Consider the following 27,957-nt stretch of genomic DNA (forward strand, 5'->3'; position numbering starts at 1 on the left):
AATTTGGTTTGTAAAGATACCCACATAACTAATGGTCACATTAGTTACTTTCATATTCCCTTTTGTAAATTTCAGGGAAAGTTATTCAGTCAGGAGAGTCCACCAAGAAATGATCACCCTCTTAAGAACATAAGAATGGCCATACTGGGTCAGACCAAGGGTCCATCTAGCCCAGTATCCTGTCTTCTGACAGTGGCCAGTGCCAGGTGCCCCAGAGGAAATGAACAGAACAGGTAATCATCAAGTGATCCATTTCCTGTCGCTCATTCCCAGCTTCTGGCAAACAGAGGCTAGGGACACCATTCCTGCCCATCCTGGCTAATAGCCATTGGTGGACCTATCCTCCATGAATTTATCTAGTTCTTTTTTGAACCCTGTTATGGTCTTAGCCTTCGCAACATCCTCTGGCAAGGAGTTCCACAAGTTGACTGTGTGTTGTGTGAAGAAATACTTCCTTTTATTTGTTTTAAACCTGCTGCCTATTCATTTCATTTCATGACCCCTAGTTCTTGTGTTATGAGAAGTAATAAACAACACTTCCTTATCTACTTTCTCTATACCAGTCATGATTTTATAGACCTCAATCCTATCTCCCCTTAGCTGTCTCTTTTCCAAGCTCAAAAGTCCCAGTCTTATTAATCTCTCCTCATACGGAAGCCGTTCCATACTCCTGATCATTTTTGTTGCCCTTTTCTGAACGTTTTCCAATTCCAATATATCTTTTTTGAGATGGGGTGACCACATCTGCACACAGTATTCAAGATGTGGGAGTACCATGGATTTATATAGCAGCAACATGATATTTTCTGTCCTATTATCTATTCCTTTCTTAATTATTCCCAGCATTCTGTTTGCTTTTTTGACAGCCACTGCACAATGAGTGAATGTTTTCAGAGAACTATCCACAATGACTCCAAGATCTCTTTCTTGAGTGGTAACAGCTAATTTAGACCCCATCATTTTATATGTATAGTTGGGATTATGCTTTCCAATGTGCATGACTTTGCATTTATCAACATTAAATTTCATCTGCCATTTTGTTGCCCAGTCACCCAGTTTTGAGAGATCTTTTGTAGCTCTTTGCAGTCTGCCTGGGTCTTAACTGTCTTTAATAATTTTGTATCATCCGCAAATTTTGCCACCTGACTGTTTACCCTTTTTTCCAGATCATTTATGAATATGTTGAATAGGACTGGTCCCAGAACAGACCCCTGGGGGACACCATTATTTACTTCTCTCCACTCTGAAAACTGACCATTTATACCTACCCTTTGTTTCCTATCTTTTAACCAGTTACTAATCCATGAGAGGACCTTCCCTTTTATCCCGTGGCAGCTTACTTTGCGTAAGAGCTTTTGGTGAGGGACCTTATCAAAGGCTTTCTTAAAATCTAAGCACACTACATCCACTGGATCCCCTTGGTCCATGTGCTTGTTGACCCCCTCAAAGAATTCTAGTAGATTGGTGAGGCATGATTTCCCTTTACTAAAACCATGTTGACTGTTTCTCAACAAATTATTTTCATCTATATGTCTGACAATATTGTTCTTTATTATAGTTTCAACCAGTTTGCTCGGTACTGAAGTCAGGCTTACAGGTCTGTAATTACCAGGATCACCTCTGGAGCCCTTTTTAAAAATTGGCATCACATTAGCTATCCTCCAGTCATCTGGTACAGAAGCTGATTTAAATGATAGGTTACAGACTACAGTTAGTAGTTCTGCAATTTCACATTTCAGTTCCTTCAGAACTCTTGGGTGAATACCATCTGGTCCTGGGGACTTATTGCTCTTTAATTTATCAATTTGTTCCAAAACCTCCTTTAATGAGACCTCAATCTGGGACAGTTCCTCAGATCTGTCACCTAAAAAGAATGGCTCAGGTTTGGGAGTCTCCCTCACATCCCCAGCCGTGAAGACCGATGCAAAGAATTCATTTAGTTTCTCCTCAATGGCCTTATTGTCCTTGACTGCTCCTTTAGCACCGCGATCAGCCAGTGGCCCCACTGGTTGTTTAGCAGGCTTCCTGCTTTTGATATACTTTAAAAAAAAACTGCTATTACTTTTTGAGTCTTTGGCTAACTGTTCCTCAAATTCTTTTTTGGCCTTCCTAATTGTATTTTTACACTTCATTTGCCAGTGTTTATGCTCCTTTCTATTTTCCTCACTAGGATCTAACTTCCACTTTTTAAAGTATGCCTTTTTGCCTCTCATTGCTTCTTTTACTTTGTTGTTTAGCCACGGTGGCTCTTTTTTGGTTCTCTTACTATGTTTTTTAATTTGGGGTATACATTTAAGTTGAGCCTCTATTATGGTGTCTTTAAAAAGTTTCCATGCAGCTTGCAGATATTTCACTTTTGGCACTGTACCCTTTAATTTCTGTTTAACTAACCTCATTTTTGTGTAGTTACCCTTTCTGAAATTAAATGCTACAGTGTTGGGCTGCTGTGGTGTTTTTCCTGCCACAGGGATATTAAATTTAATTATATTATGGTCACTATTACCAAGCGGTCCAGCTATATTCACCTCTTGGACCAGATCCTGTGCTCCACTTAGGGCTAAATCAAGAATTGCCTCTCCTCTGGTGGGTCCAGGACCAGCTGCTCCAAGAAACAGTCTTTTAAGATGTCAAGAAACTTTATCTCTGCATCCCATCCTGAGGTGACATGTACCCAGTCAATATGGGGATAATTTAAATCCCCCATTATTATTATTGAGTTTTTTATTTTAACAGTCTCTCTAATCTCCCTGAGCATTTCACAATCACTATCACCATCCTGGTCAGGTGGTCAGTAATATCCCTACCGCTATATTCTTAGATAAGATGTTTTCTATTCATGCAATATGTCTTATGTAAGAGGGTGATCATCTGTTTTATCCAAACTGATCTAAAATTTAGATTTATTAAGAACATGAAAAAGATTATTTTAATTCCCAGCATATGATCTATATTCAATCTTTCATCAGATCTCAGTTCAGAAAATACTGTAGACCTTTTATGGCAATTCTTAAATGGATTTTAGGCAAGAAGATTGATCTCAGCAAGGGACCTTTTAGCTTCTTTTATACTTTAGGCATTATGGCTCCTTTCATTATAATGTCTCTATTTTCACATTTGACTCCAAATCCTGAGCCCCACATCTTTCAGATTCCCATATTACTGCAATTCAGAACTTGATATTTTTCACCCTGTGAATATATATTTATGGGTCATAGGAAAGTAAATGGAAGCAATATGTAGTTTTAAAACTATGATTAAAGAACACAGTGGATGCAACGTAGGGCAGTGTTTGGGCCTTGTTCATGAACATCAGATTGGTTGACAGGAAGAGAGTCATTTTACCATGAGAATGAGTAAATGACACATCCCGTTTTCAGGTGAAACTAAATGCAACAGCTTTCATAGATAAATATTTCTTACTCAGTAGTTTGTGGGGCTAAAACAGACAATTTGGTTTGCATGTTTCCTCCTGTTCCATTAGTATGGATTATTTTTAAAAGACCTTTCTAAAGGTCCTATGGATTCATTTGGGTTCAAATTCATATTCATACCTTTGCCACAGAAAATCAGATAGAGCCATACATTTCCTATTATGTGGTGGAAGAAGCCACTGCATAGTTAAGGATGACGCTAGTTTCTCATTATAAATTCAATTTTTCAAGAATCCCTGGCATATCTTTCCCATAAAAAAACCAACCCTCCTAAAATTTCACAAACCATAACTTATGCCAGGGTAGGTGTTTTTTTCCCTGACTAGTTTTAGGGGGAACGGGGGGAATAGAAACGTGAGTTTTATAATTCTGGTGATTAAAAAGGTTCTTTGTCAGATGTTTTTGGGAAATAATTTTCAAATTTATTTTTGGCTTGACTTACAAACTGCACATTTGTTTTGTTTCATTGGCCACATTTGAGGGAAAGTACCCCTTAGTTTTGGTTTTCTGGAGAGGGAGAGCAAATGAAGGAATTACAAGGACATATCAAATACAGATCCAGTGAATGGGCATACTTATGCCCCACTAAGGTAGGCAGCAAAGGGATTAAATGGGGGCTCAGAGTAAGGATGTAAAGGAGAGGCAATGGGGAGGAAGCTCCCTCTTTTCCTCTCTTCCCAGCCCAGGGAGGAAATAGGCATAGGAAGCTCCCAGGCTCAGACAAGGAACACTGGAACAGAGAAACTGACAGTCTTGTTCACACAGAGTAACTATTCCATTTTCAAGAGACATCATAAATGGATGTTTGACTTTCCCTCCACCTGAAACCAGCCATTCCTTTGTCTGTCTCTTTTTATGGACAAGGCTGCGATAGGCCCTCTCTCTGATTGGCCAGAGCGAGGAACACTGTGAAGAGGCGTTTATGCCTTAAAGTGGCAGGACACAGTATTTTGTTTCTTGGTTGCATTGTGTTATACTACAACATTACTGTTGGATGATGTGGGACTTAACATGTTTGCTGATAGACACAATAATTAATGTAGTCAAAAAGACAAGCTGGCAAACTTACATAAGCCTAAATACAGTGGGCTCAGTTCTCCACTGTGCCCAGCATGCGCTCAGATGCAATGCAGAAGAGGGATGAGAGGAGCTGATCTTAGTTTTCTGGCCACATTGTAAATTTTAAAATATTGGTGGGAACTTTAATGTAAGCTGCTGGCAGAAGATCTTTCAATAACAGAGCATCATGCTTTGCCATGCTTCCTCTCCTCCCTTCTGCAGACATGGTCCCCTCCCTTCTCCTGACTCAGGCCCTGCCTCCCCTACCTATCTCATGCGCTCCCGCTTCCCCCTACTCTTTTCTAAGCAACACTAAATGAATTTGGCAGACAAGAGACTCCAGCCCAACGTAACCAACACATTTCATAACACCACTGGGGATTTACTTACATCTACTTACCAAGATGAGACAAATTGATAGAACTTTAATATAATTTAATGTACCATGGGACTATGTTCCTTTTGAAGTCTCTTCAACAGGTGTAGTAAATGACATGAAAAACAACTATGTAGATGTAACAGCAAAGTTTCCTCACAAATGAACACAAAGAGGGCAAAGTTCAGTTTGGGTGGGTGTATAAGTTGGGGTAGAGTTATGATGAGAGATGAAAGATTGTGTGATAGCAGGAAATTGTGATGGCAGGGATCCATTAACTGGTTATTTGCAGATTTTTTTTATTTCTCCTTTTTTCCCATAAAAGTTATAGATTTTTAAGACATATAACGTAGTTTTGAGTGTCTACACTTTTTATTCCCCCTGTGTCTGGTGAAATGAGTTTGATGATAAAAGAGAGAGAGAGAAAGAGAATTTTTGTTTGAAATTTCTCAGGTTTTCTTTTAGTGGCAAATTCATATCCCATGTAGAAGGTAAAATAGTACAACAGACGTTCAACAGTGTGTGCTTCTTTTTCTATTAGCTCCTTTTTGTGTTCTCTACTGATACAGTATCCCTGAAGTCTTGACATGATTTTACATTTTACCCAAAAATACAATGTCTCTCCAAATTCCATGGATTATTTTGAGTTATATCTGGAGACCATTCACTTAGCACACATGAAGTGGAACTGCATTAGATGTGTTCTACACAATAAAACAAAACGAGTAGGGTAAATTTTAGGGTTGTCAATTAGTTGCTGTTAACTCATGCGATTAACTCAAAAAATTAATCACAATTTTAAAAATTAATCATGATTAATCGCACTGTTAAACAATAAAATACCAATTTAAATTTATTAAATAATGTTGGATGTTTATTCTACTTTTTCAAATATATTGATTTCTATTACAACACAGAATACAAAGTGTACAGTGCTCACTTTATATTATTATTTTGGATTACAAATATTTGCACTGCAAAAATGATAAACAAAATAAATAGTATTTTTCAGTTCATCTCATACAAGTACTGTAGTGCAATCTCTTTATCGCAAAAGTGTAACTGTCAAATGTAGATTGTTTTTGTTACATAACTGCAGTCAAAAACAAAACAATGTAAAACTTTAGAGCCTACAAGTCCACTCAGTCCTACTTCTTGTTCAGCCAGTCGCTAAGACAAACAAGTTTGTTTAGATTTACGGGAGATACTGCTGACTGCTTCTTATTTACAATGTCACCTGAAAGTGAGAACAGGCATTCGCAAGGCAGTTTTGTAGCTGGCATTGCAAGATATTTATGTGCCAGAAATGCTAAACATTCATATGGCCCTTTGTGCTTCGGCCACCATTCCAGAGGACATGCTTCCATGCTGATGATGCTCGTTAAAAAATAATGCTTTAATTAAATTTGTGACGGAACTCCTTGGGGGAGAACACTATGTCTCCTGTTTTACCCGCATTCTGACATGTATTTCATGTTATAGCAGTCTCAGATGATGACCCAGCACATGTTTGTTTTAAGAACACTTTCACAGCAGTTTTGACAAAACGCAAAGAAGGTACCAATGTGAGATTTCTAAACATAGCTACAGCACTCGACCCAAGGTTTAAGAATCTGAAGTTCTGTCCAAAATCTGAGAGGGACAAGGTGTGGAGCATGCTTTCAGAAGTCTTAAAAGAGCAACACTCCAGTGAGGAAACTACAGAACCTTAACCACCAAAAAAAGAAAATCAACCTTCTGCTGGTGGCATCTGACTCAGATGATGAAAATGAACATGAGTTGGTACATTCTGCTTTGGATTGTTATCGAGCAGAACCCATCATAAACATGGACACATGTCCCCTGGAATGGTGGTTGAAGCATGAAGGGACATACGAATCTTTAGTGCATCTGATACATAAATATCTTGTGACGCCAGCTACAACAGTGCCATACAAATGCCTGTTGTCACTTTGAGGTGACACTGTCAACAAGAAGTGGGCAGCATTATCTCCTACAAATGTAGGAGCGATTGGCTGAAGTAGGACTGAGTGGACTTGTAGGTTCTAAAGTTTTACATTGTTTTGTTTTTGATTGCAGTTTTTTTGTACATAATTCTACATTTGTAAGTTCAAATTTCATTATAAAGAGATTGCAGTACAGTACTTCTATTAGTTGAATTGAAAAATAATATTTCTTTTGTTTTTTACAATGCAAATATTTGTAATAAAAATAAATATAAAGTGAGCACTGTACACTTTGTATTCTGTGTTGTAACTCATGCGATTAATCACGATTAATTTATTTAATCACTTGACAGCCCTAGTAAATTTGCTTTTTAAATATCAAATAAAGGATTTCCTTTCAGAAGATTCTGACAATAGCTTTTGCATTTTGGAGGTAGCTAGTTACTGTATAGATCATCCAAAAAAGATTGTTTCCCATTTCCAAATAAGACATGCTCCAGTAAAGCATTATTACTAACATGCACAAGAGAAGGGAAGACCACACTGTAGACATCTGTGAGGCAGCATGTTTGTTTCTATTTCAAAACTTAAGGAGCTGCTACTGACTTATTTGATCCCACCTTTGTATCTTGCACAATTATTTCATCTGCTCTTTCTGCCTCTAGATATACTAATACCTCTTCCTTTCCTCATTTATGAAAATATGTAATTGTTTTGACCATGTGTGACTGAGAGGGCAGATGAGGATGAAGAAAGGACAAAGTACTCATAAATGAGTGCCTTTTTGTACATTATATAGTGAAATTCATTCAGAAACAGATGGGCCCTGTAGCGAGTCATCTCCTTTTTTATACACTGTCCAGAGAAAACGTAGTCTCTGGGACAGTTACTGTCCCCTGCTCTGGCTACTTTGTGACTTTCTGGTGTCACACAGAAGCTGTACAGTTGACAGATCTAGTTCTCTGAGGATTCTCCTGCCTAGAGAAAACCTTGGGTGCATAGAGTCACTATGCCCACTGCAAGGTCCTATCTGGGGATCTCTTGTCTGACAGAATAGCCTCTTGGGTCCTAGTTAGTTGACCATCAGCCTCAGAGCTGCTCTAATTTACCCTGGGGATGAGATTGAGGGATCTGTTGGGAGTTCATGTGGGTGCAGGCCACATGCTAGCACATTTATTTATTAGATCAGGGCCTCCAGTACAGCAATTTGGATTTGTTTGGAGCATCTGCCCTGATAATACTGAGGAAATCATTTTGGTGGGAAGGAGATGGCATTAAATACAAGAAAGTAACCAAACCACTATGAGGAAATAAGTAAAGAAGCTTTTCTGAGAATGTTAAGTGAAACACAATGGTGAATGCTAAGTTGTGTCTCCCATTTATTCTTTGTCATGTTTCTCTGCTGGTGAGGACTATCTGCCTTCCTGCCTTACAGTTCTTTTGATCTTACTCCCTGACAGCAGGCAAAGTTATCCTCAAGAGCCATGCTGAAGTTCTTTGGGATCCCTTTGAGTGGAAACTAGTGGAAATTGTCAGAGGTCCTGCACATTGCAGATTGAGGTCTATATGGAATAGCACAGTAATAGGAGTGACAGCTCTCTTGTTCTTTTTACTCAACATAGTGTGACAGGGTCAGGCCAGATGGCTACAGGAGCGTGATAGAAGGCAGATATATTAGCCCCAGGTTAAGTAGGTTCCTTTTCCCTGGGTAAGGTAACAGGGAAGGTTTCAGAACAATCAGGAACTTTCTGGAAATAATTAAGGCATTCAGGCTGATTAGAACACCTGCAGCCAATCAAGAAGCTGCTAGAATCAATTAAGGCAGGCTAATCAGGGCACCTGGGTTTAAAAAGGAGCTCACTTCAGTTTGTGGTGTGTGCGAGGAGCTGGGAGCAAGAGGCGCAAGAAGCTGAGAGTGAGAAGGCATAGTACAGGAAGACTGAGAAGTACAAGCATTGTCAGACATCAGGAGGGAGGTCCTGTGGTGAGAATAAAGAAAGTGTTGGGAGGAGGCCATGGGGAAGTAGCCCAGAGCATTGTAGCTGTCACGCAGCTGTTACAGGAGCCACTGTAGACAGCTACAATCCACAGGGCCCTGGGCTGGAACCCAGAGTAGAGGGCAGGCTGGGGTTCCCCCCATCCCTCCATCCCCCCAACTCCCTACTTGATACCGGAGGAGTTGAACTGGATTGTGAGTTCCATGAGAGGGGAAGGTCTCTGGCCTGTTCCCCGATCCACTAGATGGATCGGCACAGTCTGTGGGGACTGTTCTTCTTCCTTTCCCCATGCTGGCCAGTGATGAGGCTAACTGAGTGAACAGCAGATTTGAGCCACGAAAGTGGCCAAATTGAGGGCTGCCGTGAACTTCTGAGGCGAGAAAATTCACCAATAAGTGCAGGACCCACTAAGGCAGAGGAAGAACTTTGTCACAATAGTTAAAGAAACACTAGACATATAGTGCTACTGACATACAAGATAGCCAATGTATGTTGCCTTCGGCAACTCACGCCACAAGAAAGGCCATAGGGTATCCTTAGCAGGGTGGAATCCAGAATTAGCACTAAAAGTTCATTATAATGCTATGAATTAGTCATATTGGTTTTAGAATATCCATGGGAAAATGCTACCAACTATAGACAGTAGAAGCAGTATAAATAACAGAGCATAAATCCTAAAATGTAAAGCTTAAATATATAAAACAAGTTAGTGTTAGATGCAGTGGGGGTAAATTCACACATCCTCGTTTGATTTCCTGTTGGAGCAGCACCCAGATTCATAGATTCATAGATATTTAGGACTTCCTGCACAACGCAGGCCACAGAATTTCACCCACCACTTCTGCAAAAAACCTCACACCTATATCTGTGCTATTGAAGTCCTCAAATCATAGTTTAAAGGCTTCAAGGAGCAGAGAATCCTCCAGCAAGTGACCCGTGCCCCATGCTACAGAGGAAGGAGAAAAACCTCCATGGCCTCTTCCAATCTGCCCTCGAGGAAAATTCCTTCCCGACCCCAAATATGGCGATCAGCTAAACCCTGAGCATATGGGCAAGATTCATCAGCCAGATACTACAGAAAATTCTTTCCTGGGTAACTCAGATCCCACCCCATCTAATATCCCATCACAGTCCATTTACCATGAATATTTAAATACCAAAACCATGTTATCCCATCATACCATCTCCTCCATAAACTTATCGAGCTTAATCTTAAAGCAAGATAGATCTTTTGCCCCCACTGCTTCCCTTGGAAGGCTATTCCAAAACTTCACTACTCTGATAGAATATGGGCCCAATAGGTTTTGCAGGTGCGGATTCTAATACTTGCAAATGTTAGAGTTTATCAAGTCTGCACATATTTTTGTACCTGCAAAGTGTATGCAGAAGTATGGGTGCCTGTATTTTGCAAACTCACTAATGGTGCTGTAGTAGGGGACCCTTGAAATTTTACCCAAACTGTTTTTATAGTTAAATTGTTGTATATATTAGCAGCCTCAACTATGAATGGATAGTTATGAGGCAGTATTCTTAATACAGTTTTGTTCCTCTAACATTTATCAAACTTTTTGGGGTTTACCCACATCTATGCACATAAAACTTCTGCAAAGGCAAGTTCATACTCAACTATTCAAAGAAGCGAAGTTGCTGTTAGAGCCAGAAACACACCTTATGTAGCTGACAATGATCAGAATATTATCATATGCTTTCTTCACTCCATAAGGTTAATCCAAGAAGAAAAAGAATCAACAGAACTGCGTGCTGAAGAAATAGAGAACAGAGTGGCCAGCGTCAGTCTAGAAGGCTTGAATCTGGCTAGAGTTCACCCAGGTACATCCATCACTGGATCAGTGACAGCTTCATCACTTGCAAGTTCTTCTCCTCCCAGTGGGCACTCAACCCCTAAACTCACACCTCGCAGTCCAGCTAGAGAAATGGATCGCATGGGGGTCATGACACTGGTAAGGAAATGTGTGATGGCAGTTTTGAGCATGATATTTATTAAAATAAACTGATCAAATTGTTATCACTGTTTGCCTAGCCCTTACCAAGCTTCGCCTACTCCCCTGTAGAATTTGTTTGTCCATATTTTGTTGTCTCTCTATGTGCACAAGAGCAAATTATGCCAAACCATAGAAAAGATAGGGAGTATAATAAAAAGACCTGGTGGCTTAACCACGATCTTCAATGACCTGAAACTCAAAAAAGGGTCATACAAAAAAGAGGAAACTAGATCAAATTACAAAGGATATATATACAAAACCCACAAGGACAATATTACAAAGGCCAAGGCACAAAACAAGATTAAACAACCTAGGAACATAAAGGTAACAAGAAAACATTTTACAAATACATTGGCAGCAAGAGGAAGACCAAGAACAGGGTAGGGCCATTACTCAATGAGACGGGAAAGACAATAACAGAAAACATCATATTGGCCTAAGTGTTAAATTTCTTTTTTGTTTCAGTTGTCACCAAAAAGGTTAGCAGTGATCGGACAACTAACATAGTGAACATCAGTGTAAATGGGGTAGGATCTGAGGCTAAAATAGGAAAAGAACAGGTTAAGAATTACTTGGACAAGGAAGATGTCTTCAAATCAGCAGGGCCTGATGAAATACATCCTTAAAGAATTGGGTGAAGAGATCTCTAAGCCATTAGTGATTATCTTTGAGAACGTGTGGAGGATAGAACAGATCCCAGAAAGCTGGAAAAGGGCAAGTGTAGTACCTATCTAAGATGGGGGAATAAGGACAACCAAGGGAATTACAGACCAGTCAGCTTAACTTCAATACCCAAAAAGATAATGGAGCAAATAATCAATCAATTTGCAAGCACCCAGAAGATAATAAGGTGATAAGTAACAATCAGCATGGATTTGTCAAGAACAAATCATGTCAAACCAACCTAATATCCTCCTCTGACAGGATAACAAGCCTTGTGGATAGGAGGGTAGCAAAAAATATGATATATACACCTCTACCCTGATATAACATGGTCATCGGGAGCCAAAAAATCTTACTGCGTTATAGGTGAAACTGCGTTATATCAACCTTGTTTTGGCCTCGAGCATTTCCATTATTAATAGTCAGCAGGCACCCCGGGACTCCCACGCCGTATCCAATGCCCCCATTCCCTGTCCCCTGACCACCGCGCCCCCAGAACCTCCGAACCATCCAACCCTCCTGCTCCCTGTCCCCTGACCGCCCCCTGAGACCCTCTGCCCCTTATCCAACCCCTTGGCCCCGGCCCGGCGCCTTTAACACGCCACTCAGAGCAGGATGTTGGAGCCAGACACACAGATGCACTGATCCGCCGGAGTGCACAGCCCCGACCCCTGGAGTGCTGCTTTACCGTGTTATATCTGAATTCATGTTATATCGGGTCGCGTTATATTGGGGTAGAGGTGTATATCAATGTTAGTAAGGCTTTTGATACTGTCTCACATGACCTTCTCATAAACAAACTAGGAAAACATAGCCAAGACAAACCTACTGTAAGGTGGGTACACAACTGGTTGGAGAACTGTACTCAAAGAGTAGTCATCAATGGTTCACAGTGAAGATGGAAAAGCATATTGAGTGGAGTCCTCAGGCATCTGTCCTGGGTATGGTTCTGTGCAGTATCTTCATTAAAGATTTCAATAATGGCATAGAGAGAACACATAAAGTTTTGCAGATGATACTAAGCTGGGAGGGGTTGCAAGTGTTTTGGAGGACAGGATTAAAATAATCTTGACAAACTGGAGAAATGATCTGAAATAAATAGGATGAAATTTAGGAAGGACAAATGCAAAGTACTTAGGAAGGAATAATCAATTACAAAACTGAAAATGGCTGCCTAGGAAGGAATACTGCAGAAGAGAATCTGGGGGCTTATATTGGATCACAGACTGAATATGAGTCAACAATGTAACACTGTTGCAAAAAAGCAAACGTCATTCTGGGATGTATTAGCAAGAGTGTTGTAAGCAAGACACAAAATAATTCTTCCACTCTACTCAGCACTGATTAGGACTCAGCTGGAGTACTGTGTCCAGTTCTGGGCCCCACACTTCAGGAAAGATGTGGACAGATTGGAGAAAGTCCAGAGAAGAGCAACAAAAATTATTAAAGGTCTAGAAAACATGACCTATGAGGAAAGATTGAAAAAATTGGGTTTGTTTAGTCTGGAAAAGAGAAGACTGATGGGGGACATAACAGTCTTCAAGTACATGAAAGGTTGGTATAACAAGGAGGGTGATAAATTGTTCTCTTGATCCACTGAGGACAGGACAAGAAGTAATGGGCTTAAATTGCAGCAAGGGAGATTTAGGTTAGATGCTAGGAAAAACTACTTAACTGTCAGGGTAGTTAGGCACTGGAACAAATTACCTAAGAAGGTTGTGGAATCTCCATCATTGGAGGTTTTTAAGAACAGGCTAGACAAACATCTCTCAGGGATCATCTAAATAATACTTTGTCCTGCCTGAGTGCAGGGGACTGGACTAGATGACCTATTGATCTCCCTTCCAATCCTTTGTTTCTATGATTTTATATATGGGTTGTAAGGTTTTTGGAGGAAAGACTAAGTTGTGTTGGGTTTTTATTGTCTCTGAACAGTGCCTAGCAGAGTGGGGCCCTTTTCTCTGATTAGGGCCATTGAGTACCAATGTAATAGAAATAATAATTAATAACAATTATTAAAAAGTATTAGAAACCAATTTACATGGGATTTTTATTATAAGTAATGAAGTTTCAAATAATCCATTTAATAAAACATAACTTGAGGCAGAGTTGAAGGCTGTTAATCCTAGGTCAGATTTAAATCTCGAGCAAATGCCTTACAAGGGCATTATTGATAGTAAAACCTTTTAAAACTTATTTTTAAAGGTGTTTAGGTGATCTTTTTCTGTTTTATACAAGTGGCACATTGTGTTTCTCTGTATATGCTTTTCAAGGCCAGTTGTATGGGATGACTTGTTTTCCCACATTCCATTGAACCTGTATTATTTTTAAACTGCATATCATGTGTCTGAATATTCCTTAAACCACCTGTATTCCACCAATGAGCATGAAATTGATATTGAACATTTCAAAACATTTATTTTGAAACTAAACTAAATGAGTGGGGAAAGTGCTCTGAAAAGGGTTGTCCAAAAGATTCACATTTCGGTTCTAATGAAACCTGCAAACAAAAGTCCAGCAGACAAAGGAGCAGAAGCATTTCCGTCCTACAAGACTTAGCCAGGTAATTATGGAATCCACTGGAAGTCTCTAGCAAATAATACACTGAGCATTTTACAATGCTACTGCCCCTGCTCTCAATATATAATTATTTCAGCAGGTATGGTTTGCCTGTTCCTGCTGCCTGGGGATGGACAGGACAGACTGACAAACTCTCTTTGGGTGGAAGGGTTAATTTGGGAGATCCTCTTGGAAGTTTAGATTCTATAGTACACAAACTTCCAAATAAACCTATCGGGATTGGCTAGATGCCAATAACTGCAGCCAGATTTCACAGGACAGGTCCATGTAAACTTGTAAAAAACAAACTCTGCAGGATTTGTTGTGCTCTAGCTGTATATCACAGAGTGACACATTTGTCTAAAGTAGAAGTGTTAAGTGGTTGAACAATGTATGTTCTAGTAGACTTCCACTGTGACATAATGTCTGCGGTAAAGAGGATTGGCGTTTTTGATGAATTGTTGAAAATATCAGGTACACAAAAATATTCATTCAGATTATCGTAACAGGAGGGAAATTTCCCTCTACTGCAGTTTGTGTGATGTTTTGCTCTCATATCTGTTTTTCAGTAAAATGTTTAAAAAGTTTGAAACACTAGAGAGTTGCAAGAAAGCATTATCCTTTTATTATTGATGACTCCTTTGGGAGGATTTATGGAATATATGGGGGGAAAGGATCTAAAAATGAAAATTTTATATCATGTCTGAAAACTTTATATGAAAATGAAAGGGACTTGTGGGACTGGCAAATTATTTGCAGGAAAGCAGGGCTTTGTGGTGGGTTCTCTAAATTACTGCACTCAGAAGGTATTTCTAAATTATGCCAAGGGCATCTGGAGAATATGAATGGCTATCTTTGTCATTATTTCTATAAGTCAGGATAAATATATATGTGAAGTCTGAGTTTTCTTTGGTCAAATAAAGTTTACTAATCATTCTTTTTTGTTGTGGCTTTTTTCATCAACCGAAGCCAAGTGATCTAAGGAAACATCGACGAAAGGTATGACGCTTGATATGTTAATGGTACAATAGCTGTATTAAACATGTTTTTTTTCATTTCTTCATGCCTTTTACTTATGAAACTTGTATGTCGTTTTTATCTAAACAATTGAAAAAATGCATTTTCATTTTTATTCCAACTTGAAAAAGCTTGTGAGTGAAAATCTACAATTAATTCAGTGTTAGGAGTTACGTTTCTCAGGTGACTTCATCTGGTAATACATCCTTTAGTGCAACCATTAAGAAACACACCATCATAAACCAAGCTTAGTTATATTCTGAGTACTTTCACAGAACATTCTGTTCACTCTTCTTACTGATGGAGCAGCCATAAACTTTAAGGTTGAGTTTTGTCTGTGCTGGTACAATGTGCAGTTATGCATATAACTGGGACAGAATGTCATAATTCTGTTGGTATGAGAGAGATTAGCAAAGCCATCAAAAACTGTGACAAAATTCCATTTCCTTCACACTTATTATCTAGAAATTTGACCCCTTCATAAACAAGCTGTGGAAACAATTGGCTTGATCCTGCACAGTCTTAACTCATGAGTATCAGGAATCAGGGTTTGCAGCAGAGCTAGTCTCCAGGCAGCCTCACAAGTATAGCTGGCCTGTCTGATTAGCCACGCTGCCTGATTGGCTGCAGAGGTCAGCAGGCTGGCTCTTACACCAAAAGCAGCAACAGCTCACTGGCTTCACAATGTTCATGCCCACCACTGTGACTAGTCTTGTGTTACCATGTTCCTACTGCTCCTGCCTTGCACTCAGCTTTGGTCCTGCCCAATGATGAGCTGCCAAAATCTTAACAACCGGTTCCCTATAAAAAGTTCTGATTTAAGGGATGTGCCCCAGTATGTATTTTTTGTACCAACAGGGTTACCATACGTCCGTATTTTCCTGGGAGGAATTTTTAAATTTTAAAAATTCCTCCCAGACAGCAATTTAAGAACCAAAAAGCCTGACCTGTTCAGGAAAATACGGATGTATGTGAACCCTGCCTAAAGTTCTTTTTTAAAAAGATGGGCCTGAACTAGAAATGAGCTCCATTTCACATGTGTGGGTCCCCGCCACTCCCTGGGGCTGTGCTAGGGTGACCAGATGTCCTGATTTTATAGGGACAGTCCAGATTTTGGGGTCTTTTTCTTATATAGGCTCCTATTACCCCCCACCCCCTGTCCAGATTTTTCACACTTGCTGTCTGGTCACCCTAGGGTGTGCACATGTGTGGGTCCCAGCTGCTCCCTGCCCCCGTCATTGAAGCAGGTGTGCAGGGTTACTGCCCTGGGAACTGCAGGGCACCAGTGGACGTGGGGCCAGCTGCAGACAGGGGTGTGGGGCAGGGCTAGCTGGAGGCAGGGGGTGCAGGGCTGGCTGAGGGCAGGGCAGGGGGTGCAGAGCTGGCTGGAGACAGGAGGGTGCGGGGTTGGCTGGAGGCAAGGGGGTGTGGGGCTGGCTGGAGACAGAGCAGGGGCTGACTGGAAGTAGGGGCTGGCTGCAGGCAGGGCAAGGGGCGTGCAGGGCTGGCTGGAGGCAGGGGCTGGCTGCGGGCAGGGGGTGCGGGGGTGGCTGGAGACAGGAGCTGACTGTGGGCAAGGTGGTGGGTACTCATGGGGAGAGCGGCTCGGAGCAGCCCGAGCAGCAGGACGCAGCCCAGGCCCAGCAGAGCAGCTGGGGACCCACCAGTCAGCATCGGGAGCTCCAGGGCCAGGGGAGCAGCAGCAGCAACAGGGCTCGTGCCCAGGGCCAGGCGGCAGCCCACATGGCTCCCGCTGCACAGCGCCCCCGGCAGCCGGAGGAGGAATTACATCACTTCCCGGCCGGAGCCCATCAAAGCCTCAGTTCCCCTTGTGGGGAAGCGGGTTAACAACTGGTTCTAAAACTGCTTCAAAATTTAACAACCGGTTCGCGCGAACTGGTGCAAACCGGCTCCAGCTCACCACTGGTCCTGCCCTTGCCTTGAACCCCTCCTCACCTGATACCCAGCTCGCTCTAGATCCTGTCCTCTGGCTTGATCCTGGGCGCTGGTATCCAGTTCCTGCCTTCGAGTTTGACCCTTGGCTTTGACTCCTGACTATGGCTCTGACCCTAGCCACTAGGCCTGATGCCTGCTCCAACCACTAGGCATGACACCTGCTCTGTCCACTAGGCTAGACCAAACTTGTGAACGAGAATCAGAAATACATTTGAATACATGAGTAGTCCCATTGAGTTCAATTGGACTACTTGTGCGTAAACTTATTTGTACGCTGAGGTCTTTACAGGATCAAGCCTATTCTGCAAAATAGGAACAGTCAGCTTCTCTAAGTATGATTTCTTTCATTTATAATATAAATTTTAAGTTGGCACAGTTAGAACATTTGGTCTGTTTCCTCGGACTTTCATGGGTTTTTTACATAATCCTAACATTTGTTCATTTGCTCAGATAATTTCAGTTGATTCCAAACCTGATCATTTGACAAATACTTGAAATACTTGCTGAAATTTCCAGAAGTCTTGAAAAGCTGATGCATACTCTCACTTATATATTTGACTGGTAGATTGCAGTGGTAGAAGAAGATGGACGTGAAGATAAAGCCACAATAAAATGTGAAACCTCTCCTCCTCCAACACCCAGAGCCATCAGGATGACTCATACCCTTCCTTCTTCATACCACAATGATGCCAGAAGGTAAGAAGCTCATAACATGAGTCAGAAATTCACAAATTGACCACGTTATATCCTTCTGAAATTATATGATTCTTCTGATTTCCCTGTACATCCTGACTTTTTTTTTGAGATTGTATGTCCTGCAACTCAGAAAATGTCCTTTTCTTTGTCTTTTCTACAATTCCAAGCACTACACCAGTGCTAAAAAACAAATAATAATAGGGTCTGTTTCTCTCTTATGTCATGTCTTTGGTCTAACTTTAAGTTATAACTACTTTAGAACAGGAACCTTAATATTCACCTGAAAGAGTGCTGTTAAATGATGATAATCCTGATGAATGGAGAAGACAAGGACAAGGGGAATTCAGGGCAAGAAGTGCCTCTGAATAAATGAATCCTGTATTTTGCAGGAGGCCAAGAGACAGCACTGATGTGGATATAGGGGATGGGTAAACTGAGAATCCAGAGAAGAGGGGCGAGTAGATTCATTAAGACCAGGTCAACACACTAGAAACTTTTACCAGTGTTGTAATATCAGCTGGGGTCTGATTTTTAATAACATTTTTGTGCTAGGCAAAAGCCCTAATGTAGATACAGTTATACCAGCATAAACATTTTGCCAGAATAGTTTATTTAACTTGGGGAAGCAATATAAGCCATACCAGTAAAAGCACTTTTTTTGCCAGTATACACTGTGTCCATACTAGGATTTGGAACCATATAACTGTATCAGCAAACTTTTTCTAGTGTAAACCTGACCTAAGAAAGAGAAAATATTTCAGGACTGGAAATATTTGCTGTAAATTAATTTTCCCTAGGTTCACCCGTTTGAAAAAAATAGTGAAAATGAATTTTGAAACAATCATTTCTAGTGATAGCTATGCAGCATTGCTCCCTAACATGAAAGATATAAGTATGTGACCAACATGTCTTGCACAGGTTGTACAGTAATTATACAAGAAAAAAATACATATTCAAAGAGGTAAAATAAAATCACTGAAAGAGGAGAAACAGCTGTGAAAAGAGAAGAAATAAGGGAACACAAAAAGAATCACAGAATATGATTTTAAAAAATGGAAATGTGCCACTAGGTAAACACAGAAAGCAGGTACAAAGTTTTAAGAACTCAAAAATATAGGTGAAAAGAAATTTGTTAATTTCATTAGTTGATGAAACAAGACCCCATTTTACATTCATTAACAAAGTGATATTGCACATGTTGGAGATTGTTTTCATATATTATCACTGTGAGGGATCAGAGAAACTGACATCAGGCACAGCAGGGGTTAAAGAAAACCACACCACTGTACCTGCAGCTAGGGTGAGCAGATGTCCTGATTTTATAGGGACAGTCCTGATTTTTGGATCTTGTTCTTATATAGGCTCTTATTACCCCCCGACCCCTGTCCCAATTTTTCACATTTGCTGTCTGGTCACCCTACCTGCAGCCAATCCCAGGCCTAGAGGGGGATTAAAGAAGGGAGCCTGGCTCAGTTAGGAGTTGACTGGCGAGGAGGCAGCCTGCCTGAAGGGATGGATCAACGACCTGCCAGCCAGTGCAGCCACTTGAGGCAAGTAAGGGCTCCCCTGCCTAGGGGAGGCTGCAGATAAGCCCCAGAACCTGGGACAACTGACTAGGCAAGCTCCCAATAAACTGGACTAGCGGCGTCATGTCCCAAACTGAAGAGCCTTGTAGGAAGTAGCCCAGGAAAGCTGGTCTTGACTCCCTACCAGGAGGGAGACCCATCTCCCCTGCTTAGGGTGATCTTCACAGGGCCCTGGGCTGGGATCTGGTAGAGAGGGAAGGCCCGGGTCCCCCTACCATCCCCTCTGGCCTTACAGACCAAAGACCAGCGATCTAGCCACTAGGCAGCCTGGCCACAGAAGACCCGATTACAGTTACACAGTGCCTACTCAAGATGGTGAGAGATGGGGCTCAGCATGAGTGATAGAAATTTCACATGGAGGGAGATTGAAGTTTTGCCACTGAGTTCAGTGGGACCAGAATTTCACCCAGAAAAATAAAATTAAATAATCCAATCCATTTTCCTACCAGTGCAAGATTGTTGTTTCCTATCATACATTCACTAGTGTTTGTCCAGTCTAACTTCAAATGTACCAAATTTTGAGGATTCCAAAAGTGCTCTCAGGAGATTTTATAATTTTTTCCTGATACACAGCATATATTTTTCTATTCTTAATTTTATCCCTATCAAACTTAATTATAAAATCACCTGTGCCACTAACTACTTCTTCCCCTTGGTGTTTACATCCTTGAAATGTAGATAGTTGTATCATCCTGCCTGTTGTGTTCTACTTAGAAGCTGACCAATGTTATTTGATACAAACCCTAATTAATTATAGTGGATTATTCGAGGATGACAGATAACCAACTCTTTTACTCGCATGCCTGTGTCTTGGCCAAGTGGAATGCGGTTAGTCATTGAAGGGTGTAATAAATATATAATATAGAGTACACACCATTTAAAATGCAAATAGTTGTCAACTATTATTACATTGTGTAATCCAAAGCTGAACACAGGAAATAACTGCATTATCTGAGATAATACTGAATGGCAATTACTGGTAAATGTGGACTCCCAGTAGCAAATGCTGAATACAGTATATCCATATAGAATATATAGTAATCTGTTTTGCAAAAATTCCTTTTTAAAGTTAAATCCATGAAGTAGCCTGTAATGTCAATATGTCTGCTTTAGAGTTTTATAAATGCTCAAAATCTTAATTGCTTTGATTTAAATATATAGTCAATAATGTATGCTGTATTTGGTTAATGAGTGAAACAAACAGAAATAATCTGATTGAAGTTTACTTTCTGTAATTGTCTAATTACACAATGTAAATGAGATAAAAACTTTGTCATTGATATATTTTTCTTTACAAATAACTCTTCAAATTTCAGTTGGGAAACCATATATTGCTGTGTTTCATACATTTTCCTGGCATCATTTTTGGCAAAACAAATTTAAAAGACTCTTTACGTTTTATTTCCTCTTTGCCATTTTTTGTGGGTTTGCTTCAGCTTGATTGAGACGAGAACATTAGACATTGTACTATTCTATATGTTGCTAAGCTGTACAGGAGAGAAAACATCAATAATTGTATTAATTGTTCTAATTATGAAGAGGCTCTTATTAGATTCTAGATAATCTGTTTGCACAGCTGCTCAGGAGAAAATGAAACCTAGCCAGGAGAATAATATGTTGCCTAGCTCTTCTTTTCTATTTTACAGTAGTTTGCCTGCTTCACTAGAGGCAGAAAGTATTGGTCTCGGCAGTGCGAGTAGCAGCCAGGACTCCCTACACAAAGCTCCCAAGAAGAAAGGAATCAAGTCTTCAATAGGACGTTTGTTCGGTAAAAAAGAGAAGGCTCGACTTGGACAGCTCAGTAAGCAATTAGTTATACCAGGCCTAGGTCATTGGTCCACTGTCATTTTTGTGTATATGTTTTTGCTTCTTTTTTGTTTTCCAAATGGCATATTCCTCTTTTGCACTGGCAGAACCTTTCCATTAAATTTCACTATAGTAATGAGCATATTTATCAGGAATTTGGTATAATCTAAATTATAGGAAATCTATTACGCTAACAAGCTTCATTTTTTCCTGAGAGTTAGCATCTTCAATGGGACTACTCACATGTTTAAAATTAAGGACATGCTTAAATACTTTGTTATATTAGGGCAAAATTGCTAACAACATACCCTTAACTAATGAAAATAGAAGGGTAATAGTTTCTGTTCCTACAGTAAGGAGCTTGTCTTAATAATGCAATCTGGGAGTTTCTCAAAACTCAATGTAACAACCCTTCAGTTTTCCAGTCTCTCACTGGATAGCAGTTCCTGGCTGTTTTGGTCATACCTTGGCTGTCCTCTTGCTGTTGGTCACATTTCCCACTGAAACTCCCCGTTCTCTTTCTACAGTTCATGCATTTTTCCTCAGCTCTGGTCTTCATTTAATTCATTTAATGGTTCTAAATCTGCCTCTAAGTCTGACTGGCTTCCATTATGCTTCTTAGCGGACAAACTTTACAGAGCAGAAACAGAGAAAAAACAGTGTTTTCAGAAAATAGGTACTTCAGTCCAGATTGACACTAATTTGACACTAATTTGAAAAAATCTTATTATAATGTCCTTTAGGCTACTGCTCAGAAGACATATCAGTGAGAATGTGATGTTATATAGCATCCAGATAGCTATGAGAGCCTAAAAGAGATGTGATAGTTTGACGTGGTTCCTGTTGCAACATACAGCAGTGGTAGAGTCATAACAACCATTATAATTCATATTAAAAAGCTTCCTATTATTGTCAGTTTACGTTACACTAGTTCAGGATATATTTTCAGGTGTAACTTCATACTCACCATTTTGCTATAGCTGAGGATATAATCATGAAATCTTTAGTCATTTAAAATCTTATTGACAACCATTTGAGTTTTGTCTTGGTAAGGACTTCATAAAATCTTTTGTCCAAGTTATAACTTAGAAAATATCACTCTTCTTTAGATGGTATCACTTATGTTTAGGGAGGAAGGATGGTCTAGTGGTAAGGGCCCTATCTTAGCACATATAAGACCTAGGTTCAATTCCCTGCTCTATCACAGGCTTCCTGTGTGACCTTAGGCAAGTTACTCAGCCTTTTTGTGCCTCAGTTCCCTATAGGTAAAATAGGGATAATAGCACTTTCCTATCTCTCAGGGGGTTGTGAGCATAAGTGCGTTAAAGATTGTGAAGTATTCAGAAACTACAGTAATGGGAACCAGACAAGTCCATGAGAGAGATTTTAAAACATTTCACCAATTTGAAATGTATCTGGCTAACTTGAGTGCCTGACGTTAGAAGCCTAAATCCATATTGAAATCTGCTCCTGATATATCACAATCAACAACCACAGAACTAAGGTTCCACATAAGAAAATAGGTTGATATTAGGGTCAATCCATCAGTATAAAATCAAAGAATTCAGAATTTTTGTTCTATATCCCTCTCGTTATGGACACCTATCTTCCACTCTTTGCCTGCTAAAACCCTGTGTTCTTGAAAAAGGACTGATTTTTAATCATAATTTAGGCTTCACTTGCTTTATCACTGGGGAAGAATGAAAATCTGATTTATTCAATCATCTGTAGTTTAGTGCATTTCAAAATCAATTAAATGGGTCTCTCACGTCAATCTGCATGTTCCCATCTGCACTGATTGAGAAATTTATATCTTTCGACTGGGTTATTAATTCCCATTTACATTCCATGAGACAAATTTTATTGATACTGGCAAATCATATATAATATTGTATTAATTTACAGTAACTCAGAGCCCAGAGGAGAAAGATAAAATAAATGTATAAAATAAATGGTGTTCCATGCTGCTTTTTACAGCGCAGAATGGAAAATTCCTGTAAAGATTGTCTCAGAAGCAACAGAAGATGACAGTAAATTACTGTCTTAATGATACCTAAAAATGTTAATGCTATATATGCGTAATCTGATCAAACACATTTATAATCCCCAAGCACCAACTCATGAAGTTTAGTGAATATTTGCAACAAATGATTATCTGGCTATGCCAGAAGGAGAGCAGGAGACACTGGATGTGGTTTTAATTAGGCTGCAACTTTATTCTTAAAATATGTGGATGTACCCCGCAAATAAAATTGTACAGTGTAGGTAGTTCCAGTCTCATTTCCCTATGTTTGGGGGCTGCCGTCATCCTTCTCCTTTTCCATCCTGGTCTAGCCATCCTGCTGCTGGGACCCCCAACATGTCCTTTCTATGAGGTTTAAAGGAGAGAGCGTTGACTCTCTGCTGTACAATTTGTGTTTGCTCGAACCCCCTTTTTCACTCCTTTAAAGTATGCCTCCTTTAAATCCTTTACCAATCCACTTTTATCTGATCCGTATCCCCTGACATCCATCACAGGTTTACATAATGAGTTGTGACATTATAACCTAACCACCGTTTCCTAAACTAATAGATCCCCAACTCACTGTGGGGAAGGTGAAAAACATACATTTTAAATAAACATAGCCAGGATCAATGAAACATACTATTACATATGGTAACCAAAAACAAGAAGCAAAAACATTTTTAGAAGCTATTAAGGGTGATCACTGTGCTACTGAAATACAGAGCAGTTTGTTTCCTCTTTAATTTGTAACCAAGGCAGATAAAAGAAGGAAATGAAGTCTTTTGTGGCAGGCAGCTTTTATATGCTTATGCTGGTATACAGCTAGTATTTTAAAGGTGATACAAGATAGTAACAAAAACACACAAAAAAATACAAATTTTTACAGTATTGGTTGAATTAGCTCCATAATAACTATAATTATATAGTTATAACTGTATTACAAGTTACATTAACATTAGGATGCTATGTCGTGAGACTTATACATCATTGTACCTCTGATGGCTAAAATCAGATTTTTAATGTGTTGTCACAAATTAACTTGACAAAAGGGAATAAAATAAGTCCTTATTTAACTTCTTTCTTCCAGGTTTCACTAATGTTGATGTGACCTGTGCAAGTACAAATTTACTATTACAAATATTCATTTTTTCCTGTTATTTAGAAGATACTTTCCCTTTTCTTCAATAAACAACAGACAGCGATAAATAGATCTAATTGACTAGCCTCAGCAAAAAAGTTGATTCTTTTTTATATATTTGTGCGTGCAGTCATAAGCATGTGTGTGCGTGTACACATATGCAAACTAGCACACAGAGTGAGTGCACTTAAAAAGATCATCTCAGTGCCAAAGATGTTTCTGGTTCCAGCAACTTTAAGTATACTTAATATTTCTGGACCCAGTAAAACAGCTATATGTATATACAGTCTCACAATCTCTCATTTGAGTTATGTTGATAAAAAACAATATTGGAACATCAGGAGTTTTACCACTGAATTTAATTGGGCCAAGATTTCACCTAGATAATTTCCTTGTACCAAATTTCTTGTATGTATGCAAGAGTACTGGTTTTCCAGTGCTAAATCTGTTACTCTTGTGAGTTATTATTCTTTCAATGTCTGCTAAATTATTTGCATTACTATCCAAAGTCTAACACATTCCTTAACATATTTATACTTCTTTAAAGATTTTGGGGGGGGACTTCGCATCTTTTGTTAACTCATCTGACTTTATCATCTTGTGCATCTTCTCACATTTTTTTGGAATATCATGCTAAACTTTCTTTTTGTGTTTCTTCTCCTGTTATATTTTAGCTATATCTGTCCCTAATACAAACCATACATTACAGTGATTTTTAGATCCCGATTATATAAGCTGATCTGTGTGTGTGCAAGTGTGTGGATCAGTTTGCAAGACTGGAGTGTTATAAAGCACTTATCTCATTCACATATACATTTAAGACTATGGCTGCCATAAACCCAGGTTTGCCATCCTTTCTTGGTTATTCAAACAGCACAACTGTATTTTGTAAAAATATATTATACTAAGAATGTTTTTCATTCTGTAAAAGTTACTGTACTCACACTACCTATATCTAAAGCAACTTAATCCGCACAAAGGAGTGTAAGTGATATATTTACAAGGGTCAGAAGGAAACATATGATAAAGTATTCTATAAAACGTCTATCAAAGGACACTAACAATAAAGCAATGTATAAGGTGATTTTTGTGTGTATGTGTGATCAGATGCATGGCTGCCATCTTGGAAGTTATGTGGCTAATGCCCTGTTTACAATACTGACAATGTAACCTTGCCCTGTAGACAGTTATAACAGTAGAATGATTTATATTTTAAAAGGAAGACTTTTAAAAGGTACTTGTTCTTCAACACCAGCAAACTGATGCACAATAGATTTTTGCTCTCACTTGACTGAGCTGCATGTAAAAGTGGCTTGCAGATTTGAGGGTTATATTTCCTCTATGTGATACCCTATATCCATTTGTTTCTGATTTTTTTTTTAGAAAAATTAGTTGCTTAAAGTAACTAATATTGTAAATTCTATTATGTTGTCTGAGATAATGCCAGTGTCTAATATGTACTAATTCTGGGCCATACTGTGACTACAGTCTTGCACTAGGGAGTCGCCATGGAGCAGTAGTTCTCAACCAGGGGTTCATGTACCCCTGGGGGTACTCAGAGGTCTTCCAGGGGGTACATCAACTCGTCTAGATATTTGCCTAGTTTTACAACAGGCTACATAAAAAGCACTAGCAAAGTCAGTACAAACTAAAATTTCATACAGACAATGATTTGCTTATACTGCTCTATTTACTATACACTGAAATGTAAGTACAATATTTATATTCCAATTGATTTATTTTATAATGATATGGTAAAAATGAGACAGTGAGTAATTTTTCAGTAATAGCATGCTGTGACAATATATTTTTATATTGTATTTTTATGTCTGATTTTGTAAGCAAGTAGGTTTTAAGAGAGGTGAAACTTGGGGGTACACACGACCAATCAGACTCCTGAAAAGGGTACAGTAGTCTGGAAAGGTTGAGAACCACTGCCATAGAGTAGCAGATGTAAGGTGTCCTCTTCCTCCTTTGCCCCATTTACCTACATCATGGGCAGTAGTGTGGGAGGGGAAGCAGTCTCCACAGAGCTACTACATCCACCTCCCCACATGCAGGTGAGAAGTGAGCAGAGACAGCAGGTTGGGCACTATATACTGCTGTTCACTCTCTTCCCCGAGCAGCAGGGAAAATAAGCAGAGTCATAGTATCCCTCCTCAGATGCTCTTGGAACACCACAACAACATACTTCCCTTTTTCAGGGCAGATCATATAGTCACAATCTAGCCCTCAGTTTTTAATATGGTTTGACATGAGATAGATAGATAGACATAAGAACGGCCATACTGGGTCAGACCAAAAGTTCATCAAGCCCAGTATCCTGTCCTCTGGCAGCGGCCAATGGTAGGTGTCCAAAGGGAATGAACAGACAGGTTATCATCAAGTGATCCATGCCCTGTCACCCAATCCCAGCTTCTGGCAAAAAGAGGCTAGGGACACCATTTCTGCCCATCCTGGCTAATAGCCACTGATGGACCTATCTTCCATTAATCTATCTAGCTCTTTTTTGAACCCCAATATAGTATTGGCCTTCACAACACCCTCTAGCAAGGAGTTCTAGAGGCTGACACTGCATTGCATGAAAAAATATTTTCTTGTGTTTGTTTGAAACCTGCTACCTATTAACTTAATTTGGTGGCCCCTTGTTCTTGTATTATGAGAAGGAGTAAATAACACTTCCTTATTTACTTTCTCTGTACCACTCATGATTTTATAGACCTCTATCATATCCCCCCTTAGTCACCTCTTTTCCAAGCTGAAAAGTCCCAGTCTTATTAATCTCTCCTCATACAGAAGCCATTCTATACCCCTAATCATTTTTGTTGCTCTTTTCTGAACCTTTTCCAATTCCAATATATCTTTTTTGAGATGGGGTGACCACAGTATTCAAGCTGTGGGCATACCATGGATTTATATAGAGGCAATGTGATATTTTCTGTCTTATTATCTATCCCTTTCTTAATTATTCCCAATATTCTGTTTGCTTTTTTGGCTGCCGCTACACATTGAGTGGATGATTTCAGACAACTATCCACAATGACTCCAAGATCTCTTTGTTGAGTGGTAACAACGAATTTAGACCCCATCATTGTATATGTATAGTTAGGATTATGTTTTCCAATGTGCATTACTTTGCATTTGTCAACATTAAATTTCATTGGCCATTTTGTTGCCCAGTCACACAGTTCTGAGAGATCCTTTTGTAGCTCTTTGCAGTCTGCCTGGGACTTAACTATCTTGAGTAGTTTTGTATCATCTGCAAATTTTGCCACCTCACTGTTTACCCCTTTTTCCAGATTGTTTCTGAATAAGTTAAGTAGGACTGGACCCAGTACAGATCCCTGATCTGTCTGTCTATCTGTCAGTCACAGTTAATGCATGTGATTAATGCAAAACAAATTAACTAAATTTTAAAAGTTGTGATGTTTTCATTGCATCATTAAACAATAATAGAATAGCAATTTAAATTTATTATAAATATTTTTGGATGTTTTTCTACATTTTCAAATATATTGATTTCAATTACAACATAGAATACAAAGTGTACAGAGCTCACTTTATATTATTTTGATTACAAATATTCACACTGTAAAACAGATAAAACAAAAGTAATAGTATTTTTCAATGCACCTCATATAATTCCACTGTATTCTACTTCTTGTTCACTCAGACAAACAAGTTTGTTTACATTTACAGGAGATAATGCTGCCTGCTTT

The 27,957-nt window shown here is 39.4% G+C and overlaps 1 protein-coding gene across 6 annotated transcripts in view; it reads left to right on the forward strand.

Moving 5' to 3' along the window:
* Positions 1 to 27,957, forward strand: part of PPFIA2 (PPFI scaffold protein A2) — a 619,889-nt gene that overhangs the window by 527,384 nt on the left and 64,548 nt on the right. For all 6 annotated transcript variants that reach the window (XM_073327625.1, XM_073327626.1, XM_073327628.1 and 3 more), the window contains 4 exons: positions 10,533 to 10,770; positions 15,004 to 15,033; positions 17,573 to 17,703; positions 20,936 to 21,090. In XM_073327625.1, coding sequence (XP_073183726.1) covers positions 10,533 to 10,770; positions 15,004 to 15,033; positions 17,573 to 17,703; positions 20,936 to 21,090 — 554 coding nt within the window. The remainder of the gene's footprint in view (positions 1 to 10,532; positions 10,771 to 15,003; positions 15,034 to 17,572; positions 17,704 to 20,935; positions 21,091 to 27,957) is intronic.

Source organism: Lepidochelys kempii, chromosome 1, assembly GCF_965140285.1.
Source record: "Lepidochelys kempii isolate rLepKem1 chromosome 1, rLepKem1.hap1, whole genome shotgun sequence".
Classification (NCBI taxonomy): Eukaryota; Metazoa; Chordata; order Testudines; family Cheloniidae; genus Lepidochelys; species Lepidochelys kempii.